The 11,130-nt window shown below is 36.6% G+C and overlaps 2 protein-coding genes across 3 annotated transcripts; both read left to right on the top strand.

Moving 5' to 3' along the window:
• Positions 1 to 662: 662 nt before the first annotated feature.
• Positions 663 to 3,052, top strand: LOC140881603 (glycylpeptide N-tetradecanoyltransferase 1-like). The gene is made up of 2 exons (XM_073287037.1): positions 663 to 828; positions 1,520 to 3,052. The coding sequence occupies exon 2, from the start codon at positions 1,521 to 1,523 to the stop codon at positions 2,817 to 2,819; it is 1,299 nt and encodes a 432-aa protein (XP_073143138.1). The 5' UTR covers positions 663 to 828; position 1,520; the 3' UTR covers positions 2,820 to 3,052.
• Positions 3,053 to 4,174: 1,122 nt separating this feature from the next.
• On the top strand, positions 4,175 to 10,897 carry LOC140880046 (dihydrolipoyllysine-residue acetyltransferase component 2 of pyruvate dehydrogenase complex, mitochondrial-like). 2 transcript variants are annotated; one of them, XM_073284130.1, is made up of 19 exons: positions 4,175 to 4,373; positions 5,257 to 5,350; positions 5,769 to 5,881; positions 5,973 to 6,055; positions 6,142 to 6,182; positions 6,542 to 6,597; positions 6,685 to 6,759; positions 6,868 to 6,960; positions 7,365 to 7,601; positions 7,723 to 7,795; positions 8,035 to 8,132; positions 8,515 to 8,600; positions 8,687 to 8,762; positions 9,091 to 9,158; positions 9,235 to 9,301; positions 9,416 to 9,511; positions 9,590 to 9,692; positions 9,944 to 10,039; positions 10,451 to 10,897. In XM_073284130.1, the coding sequence occupies exons 1-19, from the start codon at positions 4,335 to 4,337 to the stop codon at positions 10,519 to 10,521; spliced, it is 1,665 nt and encodes a 554-aa protein (XP_073140231.1). In that variant the 5' UTR covers positions 4,175 to 4,334; the 3' UTR covers positions 10,522 to 10,897. The 2 variants fall into 2 exon arrangements, with proteins under 2 accessions (XP_073140231.1, XP_073140232.1); XM_073284131.1 differs by having other exon boundaries at positions 6,145 to 6,182.
• Positions 10,898 to 11,130: the final 233 nt, after the last annotated feature.

Consider the following 11,130-nt stretch of genomic DNA (forward strand, 5'->3'; position numbering starts at 1 on the left):
ATTTCTATATTATTTATCTAATTTCTCACTCCAAACGGACCCTAAGCGATTGGACCCTAAGCATAGGATACTTCGATCCTACCCCATGTGCAATACCCCATGGGTAGGTGAAACTCTTTCATTGGTCTAAATCATGGGGGTCCTACATCAATCATGTGATTCTCACATAATTTGACGAATCATGTGCTTCTACCTATCACATGGGGGTAGATGAGATCCTAGCATATGAGTAATACCCAAATTATGCATCCAACGGTTCGTATTTTTACGCATAGGCGTAATTAATTATATATTGTTGACGTAGCAAATCATGGGACATTAGATCTATCATTGGGATATTATCCATATGCTAGGTTGAAATCTACCCACATGGGGGTATGATGAAATTTTTCATAAACATATACCTTTTCGCGATAAAAACGCTAATCATACAAATAATAATAATAATAAATAATAAATAATGCCCACAGGGGCATAGGCGAGTTGGTAAGACCTGAGGTGACGTGGGAAGAAATTTCCCAGCGTTGCGGGTTCGATCCTCGTGTGGAGCCGCATGAGCCAATGGGCCTTCCACTCATGTGGGATGGGGTCCCCGGTCAATCCTTTTTTAATAATAATAATAAATAATAAATAAAAAAAAAACCTAAAACGCCAGCATTCGAAGTTCATAGCTTTAGCCCAAATTCCTTCGTATCTACGCCATTTTTTCGTCGTTCCCGATGCCCAGCTAACCCTTTTCTCTCCCCGGATAATTTCCGTTTTTAAGTTTCTCTTGTGAGGTCCGCATCAGATTTCTCAGATCTCAATCGGTCGCCTTCGGATTCTGAGGTGACGCACTGTCGCGATTCTATTCTTTATGATGTTTTGTGGGTGTGTTTTTTTTTGAAATTTACGATGAACTGCAACGAAGAATGGAAAGTCGGGATCCTTTATTATAATTTGGATCTGGGCTTGCTTGAAATTGTGAAATATCTAGGTGACAAGTTTTTGCCCCCCTTACGCGATTGATTGAATACTTGAATTATATATTCCATTATCTCAAACTAGGTGAATATTTGAATTTAGTTTTTCTAGTTCACTATTCAGTGTTACTCGCTGTTCAGCTTCTGGATAACTAACTTGAATTTCGTGTTAAGTCGAGCTATGGAATGAAATCAAAATTATCTGTTTTTCCCCCAAAATATTAGAGTTTGAAAGAACTTATCTTGCTTCCCATGTTTGTGGGTAGACATTATAGTGTATGCATCGAGAAGATTGCTGATGTTGGAGTCTATCCAAGCGGTATGTTTGAGGACCATTTTGTGGTTTTTGGATGCTAATCCAGCTACTTATTAGGCTTAACTATGTGGATGATATACAAATTTATTGCTCCTATACAGCTGCTGTTCTTTGGCTTATAGATCATGCATGTACAGAACTCTTTGTATAAGACTGTTTATTGGGATATTGTCTTTCTGTTTGTTCAATGTATTGCGTGTGCTGCTCCTTTTCATTAACTTCAGAACCATACCCTTTCTAGGATGGCTGATAACAATGCACCAACTGAAGACCTTGTTTCTTCCGGGGATAATAATGTATCATCTGACAATGAGAACGAAGTATCAATTGATGCCTTGGCAAAGAAGGTCCAAGAGTCTCTCTCACTGGCCAAGAGGCACAAGTTTTGGGAAACGCAACCCGTCGGCCAATTCAAGGATCTTGGAAATACGAACCTTCCAGAAGGCCCAATTGAGCAGCCAACACCATTGTCTGAAGTTAAACAAGAACCATACAATCTCCCAACTCCTTATGAGTGGATTACATGTGATATAGACTCTGAAGAGGTGTGCAGTGAGGTGTATAACCTGTTGACAAACAATTATGTTGAGGATGATGAGAATATGTTCAGGTTCAACTACTCGAAGGAGTTTCTTCGTTGGGCCCTTCGCCCTCCTGGTTATTTTAGGAGTTGGCACATTGGAGTGAGGGTGAAGACTTCAAAAAAATTGGTTGCATTCATTACTGGGATCCCCGCAAAAATCCGGGTTCGGGATACTGTTGTGTTGATGGCTGAGGTGAACTTTTTGTGCGTGCACAAGAAGCTTCGATCCAAAAGGCTTGCTCCAGTCATGATCAAAGAGGTCACCCGAAGAATTCATTTGGAGAATATATGGCAAGCAGCTTATACTGCTGGAGTTGTCCTTCCGACGCCAGTCACGACATGTCAGTATTGGCACCGATCTTTGAATCCCAAGAAACTAATCGATGTTGGGTTTTCGAGGCTCGGTGCAAGAATGACGATGAGCCGGACAATCAAGCTATATAAGTTACCTGACCAGACATCAACTCCCGGGTTTAGAAAGATGGAACGGCACGATCTCCCTGCAGTAACACGGTTGCTAAAAAATTACTTGAAGCAATTTGTTGTAGCACCAGACTTTGATGAGAATGATGTAGAGCACTGGATGCTTCCACAGGAGAATGTTGTGGATAGTTATTTGGTGGAGAGTCCCGATACACATGAAATCACTGATTTTTGCAGCTTTTACACGCTTCCTTCTTCCATACTTGGTAGCCAAAACTATTCGACTCTTAAGGCTGCATATTCTTACTACAATGTGTCCACAAAAACTTCATTACTTCAACTGATGAATGATGCTCTTGTCGTGGCCAAGAAGAAGGAATTTGATGTTTTTAATGCATTGGATGTTATGCAAAACGAGACATTCTTGAAGGAACTGAAATTTGGACCAGGAGATGGGAAACTTCACTACTATCTATACAACTATCGGCTGAAGCATGTTTTGAGAGCATCTGAGCTTGGGCTTGTGCTCTTGTAGATTTAGAGCTTGCACTGTTCTGCCATGGAGGGACGGGAAAGCATTTTTGTAATCTCGGTGAACTTCTCATTCCATTGCTGTTATCACCGCTCTTCAATAATTGCATATGTTTTTAGTGCTCTAATCTTGTAAAACAGTCATAGATGAATTAAACTGTGATCGGACACACTTGCACGGAGTTTCTTAATGTTATGTTGTCTTTGTGTTATAACCGTGGTGAAGGTTATGCTGTTTGGTGAATCTTGTCTGTTTCAGTATTATTTTTGTCCAATTTTTGTCCAATTTTGCCGGAGTTATTTGGTATAAATTTGAATTATATTGAGTTTGTAAACTTGTAATGCTTTGCGCTCAATGGAAGTTCGTTGGTTTCATTATCTGTGCTTTGGAAAGCGTTTTTTTTTTTTTTTTTTTTTTTTCCAAAATATTTTGGAAACTGATAATTTGTTTTTTGGAAACTTGAATTTGAGGTAATGGCTATGTTAAGCAATATAAAATTTGATGAATTAAATTTCACGAAAATTTTATATAATAAAAGTTGATTTTATTGTTAAATACTAAAAAAATAAAATGTTATTTCATATGCATTAGCATTAACCGAGAAAAATTGATATTCTTAAGTATAAAACACATTATTTGAATACATTTTATAACAGACGTAAACCTAAATTTCTTTAAAAACATTATAAGCTCATATTTTTCGTAAGTTAGTTTTATGAGTTTATATACTTTTTGATCTTATTTTAAAAATATGTTAAAGTGTCTCGATAAAAATTAATATGATGAATTTTAAGACTGTTGACGTGTTTGTTATTATAAGAATTTGTTTTATGATATAATTTTTTTTTAAAAAAACGGACATAAGTTATCATACTATGACATAATTATCATACTTTATTAATAAAAAAGAGTTTCCGATGATAACTAACTTTGAGGTGAAAATTTTTCTTCATCCCAAAATTATCCTTCACAAATGATAGCTTTAATTCATGTAATTTGTGACCGAATTTTACTTATTACAAAAGTTATCTTAACATAATAAAATCAAAATTTTAATTTAGTTGGGAAATTGTAAATCAACAAGTAGAAAAATCCTTTGAGTATATTCTATTAATAAATATATCTTATTTATTTAGATTGCATTTCATTTTTCATATATATCAATTATATATATATTCCAGTTCTCACATTAGTGTTGTCTTTCAAACTCTTTTACCAATTTATCTTTATTAAATTAATATCATTAACTAGTCAAATTTTTTACCTATTCAAATATTCATTAAATAAAAATAAAACAATAAATTACTTTATCAAATTTACATTTGCAAAACCAGCGAAATAGAGAAATGCGACTCTTACACTGACCCAAATGTCAACCTAGCGGAGTAAATAAATTAGAAAACACAAAAAGCGAATTGGGAAGGTGTCTGGAACTCTTTCGATCTGTTCGAAACCCAACAAAAGATTTTTGCTTAGTAATTCAAACTCGTAATCTGCTGAAGAACAGAGGATTTCGTCATGCCTTACGCTTCAAGAATTCTCAATCACTCCAAAAAAGTACGGCATTTTTGTTGTTTTGGATGGTTGATTAGCTGATTATTGTTTTCCAGTTTTGGGCCTTTTTATGATTTCATTTTAGACAGCAAGGTTTCTGTTTGTGTGATTGTTAGCGTTTTTATTATTATAGTTATTTCGCAAATTGTTATGTGTGTTGCTTTTGTCATTTGGCTCAATCTGAAACATCATCGTTCCTTTTTTATTTATATCTTTAAACCTGGATTTTGGATCTTTCCTTGTGGCCTGCTTTTATTTTGAAATTCTGCAGCATAAACTGGTATTGTTGTATTTCTGTGGGTAGTCAATCCTCAAGTTGTAAATCCAGGAATTGAGTTTTATGTACTTTGTTGCGGGAAGGGTAATGCCCCCTTAGGAAGTTTAGATTTATAGATAATTTCTTGACCCCAAGTTTATTCAGCTTGGCAACTTTGAATGCATGTGCCTTCTGTTGAGAGCATCTCAAAGTAATATTTGAACTTGGATTCAAATCCTGCGAAAATCTGGCAATTTTAAAAAGCGGGATGCTACATTAACATTAGCATTTCAGATTTCTTGGTTCAACATGAGTTCATTGTAAAAGGAATATCGACTTTAAATCTATAGTGGGGTATGAACTCGTATTGATATGGGATAGCAATGTAAATGAATGTGCGCTTCGGTCATTTAAATTGTTGTAAAACGAGAATAACATACATTAATTAATTTAGAATTGCAATGCCTGATTCCATTCCCTGTCAAATATTTTCTTCACTCCATGGATGTTACTCATTACACAGACAATGTGTCTGCAATTCCCAGTCACTGCTGTTTGATGGTCTAGTGCTCTCACTTTTTCCAATTTGTGTTTTGAATGACTCCTTTACCCTTTTGGTTTGCTTTACAGTTCAGATATGCCCAAAATGTTTTGCGAAATGATCGTGCAATTGTGATCCGCTGGTTTACCAGTAATGCCAGACCATCATTCTATAAAATAGATGGTAAGTGTCTTGTCATTCTATTTGAAATTACTTTGGTACAACTGCTGCCTCTCTCCACAATTGGATGTGACCGAGAGGATATGAAAGCGAGGTGTTGGTTCCCACCGTCCACCAACGAAGATTATGCTTTCAATTTGAGTAATTTTATGGAGGTTATATTTCACCTAAAAGTAGTTCCAAGGGATTTTTAGGAGAGTAGAATTTTGGAACCTGCTAAGCTGGCACTATATTATCCAGTCCTTCACTGGCAACGGACTTCTTAAATTAGTTTCCTGCTGCTTGAGCATCCAACTTTTGTCGAACTTGAAATGCAACACTGATCTCAGTAGATGTGCTTTTGGCCAAAATCAATTCATTTATCCATTAAGTCAAATCAAATGTTTGTTATATGTTCAATGTCATTTGTGTTGTTCTACAGAAGTTTCAAGGTCCAGACAACTTGGTCTTGGACCTGGAGACAAGTGTGGTATTTCTAAGTTGTCCAGTGAAGGCTGTTTTTCTACCACTAGCCAAGCAGTGAACCCCACCAAGGTGATTAGATTTATTGAAAAATCATCCTCTCTTTTTAGCATGCTTATTAGATTGTTATTTCGTAAGTTGAAGTTTTAATTATGTAATGCAGGAAATAGCTATGAAAATGCGCAAGGGAAATACTCTGTGTGCAAGGAAGATGCATGCATCAACAATAGGCATCGAGTTCAACAGGTTTTTATGGTTGATACTTCTTTTTGCATCTTCTGCCTCATGAATTGAAAAATGATTTATTATTGCTCCTTTTTAATTATGTCCAGTAGACAGCGAAGCTCAGCCAGAAATTTTTCAACAGATTCAGGTTAGTCTTATATTGGACTATACCTGTAAATCACTTTGCAAATCTGAAGCGTCACCCTTGTAAGTGACACAGCATATTAATTGCTATTGGAAGTTTAGATGCGGGTTCGGCCTATCCATCTTTGGAAAATATTTTTCATAGTTAACTGATGAGTGATGAAATATGGAACTTACTTCCTCCACAGTTTAAAGTCAACAATCAATGTAAAATTACATGTTAATGTGTATACGAACTCCATACATTTTGACCTTAGTTGCTACTTGCTATGATGCTGGATTGTTTTATCGGAGCCACAACATTCACAAAAGCTTTTGTTTTGAGATGTATCTATCTACGCTAATTTTGCCACTGTCTTTCAGGTCTTCCACCACACCAAGAGATTGGGATGCCTTCTCTGTCACCTACCATGACAGAGGCACGCACAATTCAAATATTATCCAAGTCATCTCGTTCTGCACATACAACTGCCATACTAAATTCTTCTTCTATTATTCTAATGCAGGGAAATATTGCTAGGTGGTTGAAGAAGGAGGGTGACAAAGTTTCTACTGGAGAAGTGCTCTGTGAAGTGGAAACCGTGCGCCCTTTCAATTTTCTGCGCTGTCTTTGCTTCAGTCAATTTAGTTCTTCATAGTGTTCATCGAAATTTTTTATATCAAATTTTATACCCCCTCAATACCTCCAGGACAAAGCTACAGTTGAAATGGAGTGCATGGAGGAAGGATATCTTGCAAAAATATTACGTGGTGATGGATCAAGTGGTATAAAAGTTGGCGAGGTGTGTATATGATACAGTATTAGAACTTGTGATTCAGCCTGTCTCTTGTATATCATGCAGAACATTGTGTCAAGATATTTGAAGAGAAACAGGTCACAAGAATCAGATTGCATTTATATAAAATAACCTTTGACAACATGGAAGAAATTGATGCTCATTAAGTTCGACATAGTTTCTTGTTATTTACTGAGATGCTGTTCCTTTTATTGTCTGAAGCTATCAGTTTAAATGCTAGGAAATTGAATCTGACTGAGAAAACAACTAGGTCAACCATCAACTTGCTTTTTACCTAAGTATTTACATGCTAATTATCAAAATTGGATACAATGGAATCACTGATTCTGAAAAATGGGATGACTACCCACGTTTGGTTAATGACCAGATTTCAATATGATTGGCTCTAGATAATTGCCATAACTGTTGAAGAAGAGGAGGATGTTTCAAAATTTAAAGACTACAAACCCTCAACATCAGATGCTGCAGCAGCTCCAAAATCAGAATCTGCTCCAACACCTAAGAAAGAAACCGCAGAAGTTCCTGCTGCTTCACCAGAGCCAGAGGTTTCCAAGCCTGGTACACCTTCAGCTGGAGACCGCATTTTTGCCAGTCCTCTTGCGAAGAAACTAGCAGAAGATAGAAATGTAATTAGATCCTGTAACTGTTTATTTATTCACTGCTTCATGTTTGAAAAGAAAGATGGTGGTTGTTGCGTCTTTCTGATTTGCTACAGTCTTGTACATTGATTATTTGTTTCATTTACAGGTATCTCTTTCGAACATCAAAGGAACTGGTCCTGACGGCCGCATTGTGAAGGCTGATATTGAGGATCATCTAGGTAGTCTCTGTGCCTGGTGCCTTTGTCTAGTTTTTGAACTGCTGAGTGCTAACATGATTTCTTTTCTTGGTTTTTCTTTTTTTCTTTTCTTTTCTCATTTTTTTTTTTTTTTTTTTTTGCGTTCGAGCTTTGTCAATTTGTTTTCAATGTTTCCTTCTCCTTTTCTACATTCCTTTTCATCGGATCGTTCAGGTATTTTTGTACGGTGTACTGATCCGTCTTCCACCTATGTTTTGCAGCTTCTCATGGTAAGGGAGTTTCAGAAGATCCCAAGGTGGGCAAGCCAACATCTGGGGCTCTGGATTACACAGACATCCCTCACACACAAATTAGGAAGGTAAAAATTTAAGCTTTGATATTACGTTCCCGACATTGATGGATTACTTTTAGCTTCATCATTGTCATCTTGCCAGCACAAACTTTATCCATTAAGAAAGTTTGATCTAGTCGTTTGGGTGTACTTTACTGACGAGGACTTCTGAGCCGTTCAAACCCTTGGCGTGACTTGTTTTGATCAGTTAAATCAAATGTATATTTTCCAACACGTGCTTCAGTCTTAGCACTGAAATTGTATTTGAGGTTCTCTTGGGGGGTTCAACAGGTGCTTGTATGCAATTGATTTAAATTCCGAGGACAAAAATTGCATTAGTGTCCGTAGCATGCTACATTTTGATTCGAGTTTTCTACTACAGTTTAATTTGTGTTACCAATTGTGACAGATCACAGCATCTCGGTTGTTGCAATCAAAACAATCCATCCCGCACTATTACCTTACTGTGGATACATGTGTTGACAAGTTGCTGGAGTGAGTGTTGAGCACTCATTTATGAAAAAATAACCCCAAAAAATATTTAGTCTTGTTTGTCTTATATCTTCTACTTTTTCCTGCAGATTGCGTAGCCACTTGAATTCATTGCAAGAAGCTTCCGGTGGAAAAAGGATATCTGTCAATGATCTTGTGATTAAGGTACGAGAAGTTGGCATAAATATTCCATTAATTTTGCTTGTTTGTGCATGTTTCTCTGTTTGCTATGCTCTATTTTCCTTTCCTTTTCTCCTTTTTCTTTTCGGGGAAAATTTATCTCCAGGTGGTGCAAAACTGGAATCACTTCGAATGAGTCTCCCTCCTTTTCCTTTCTCATTTACTTTTCCTTTGATTTGTTTTTTTCGTCGTGGGAGCGGACAGTTTTGGGAGGGCCTTGGGCAAGAATTCATTTATTTCAAATAACTTAGATATGGCTCTGATTAAATCGAGTATCTCACTGCTAATCAATGGAACAACCATTTGACTGCAGGCCGCTGCCCTGGCTCTTAGAAAAGTCCCTCAATGCAATAGTTCATGGACCAATGATTATATTCGCCAGTAAGTATGTTCTTTGACTTAAGTAGGCTTTCAACCATTATTGGCTACTAATCACCAAGTATTTTGATCAATACAGGTATCACAATGTGAATATCAATGTCGCAGTGCAAACAGATAATGGGCTATATGTTCCCGTAATTAGGGTGAGCTGTCTCACCAAAAGTTTATTCATATCATATAGTGCTCGTCAGAATTTAACTTGTAAATAAAAGTACGGAAAATGTATATGTGACAGTACTCTATGCTGACATTTGCAGGACGCTGACCAGAAAGGTTTATCAAAAATTTCTGATGAAGTCAAACATTTAGCTCAGAAAGCAAAAGAAAACAGCTTGAAACCGGCAGATTATGAGGTAAAACAAAGACTCACTTTATTACTTTTAGAGGACTTCTAGCTTTTTAAATCGATTTATGAACTACCCTCTATGCAGGGGGGCACGTTCACGGTTTCAAACTTGGGAGGGCCGTTTGGTATCAAGCAATTTTGTGCAATCATCAATCCACCACAATCAGGCATTCTTGCAGTTGGTTCTGGTAAGATGAACTACATTTCAGTGTGATTCCAATGTTTTTTTATCTCAAAAACTCCCGTGAGACGGTCACACGCGTCAATTTCGTGAGACGGATCTCTTATTTGGGTCACCCATGAAAAAGTATTATTTTTTTATGCCAAACGTATTACTTTTTATTGTAAATATGGCAGGGTTGACCCGTCTCACGAGAGACCTATTCATTTTTTATGTGTGTGCATGTCTCTATACTCACTGCTTAACATGTGCGAGCAGCTGAAAAGAGGGTCGTACCGGGTACTGGTCCTGACCAATACAAATTCGCATCATTCATGGCTGTGACGTTGAGCTGTGATCATCGGGTTATTGATGGTAAGTTACACTGGTTTATTAGCATATAGCCCATTAAATTGATAATTAGGAATTTACCAACACACTGCTCACAGATGGTGCCGAACAAGAATTTTATACCTTAACACATCCTTTTCATATAGATGGAGATGGGAGAATATACACTTGAAATTAATATTTAAGGCATCCACATATGTATTGATTGGGTTTCGGATGATAAAAATCCATTAGCAAGCACCCAAGATTACCTTATTGACATGCAAGTAAATCACAATAATGGGGTTTTGAATATGTGATACATTGTTAGTTAACATTCTTAAAAGCTTGCCTGTGCTCATAGAAAATGGACCTACAGTTTTATGTTTTATCGTAAGCTACTGCCAATTACACATGTGGGCTGTTCTACTAACATCATTTTGATATTCGATCCAGGTGTCATCGGTGCAGAATGGCTGAAGGCTTTCAAAGGTTACATCGAGAATCCTGAGTCGATGTTGCTTTAAAGCTGTTTTTACCTTTCTTCTACTAGTTTCTCCAAATTCTTCTGTTTCAACAATCACGAGTTCACATGATGCAGTGGGATGTGATCACGGATGATCTTTCGAATGCTTTGTTAGATCAACAACCGATTGTATCGATATTTTGATTTTTTGACATCATGATGTTTACACTATTTTTTTTTTTGGAAGAATAACGGGCACCGAAGCATGTGTCTGTCCTAAACTAAATTCTTGCTCGTGTAGAGAGTAATGTAAAGGTCCTTTGGCCCTTCCTGATAAAATAAGTCACTTGTCGAGGAAACTGTCCTCTCTTCTTAAGAGCACATTCTCATGAAATTATCTGGAGGTTTGGAAGAGCTATTAGATTTTAATTTTTCAGTGACTTTTAAACGCATGCATTTGCTTTCCTTGCGTAAGGTTGTAATTAAAATAAAATATCAGTGAAATATTTTGATATTTGGAATTCAAATTAGTTGTATATATGATAAAAATTGAAAACTTAAAAAAGGTAACATTTTGTAACGGAAATGAGGTATTTTATAAAAACTCAAAAAGTCATTTTCCAAGACATCAGATCATAATGGGTAATTCGATCCTACAGATGGGAGATGG

This window comes from Henckelia pumila, chromosome 2 (assembly GCF_033568475.1).
Source record: "Henckelia pumila isolate YLH828 chromosome 2, ASM3356847v2, whole genome shotgun sequence".
In the NCBI taxonomy this organism is placed as follows: domain Eukaryota; kingdom Viridiplantae; phylum Streptophyta; class Magnoliopsida; order Lamiales; family Gesneriaceae; genus Henckelia; species Henckelia pumila.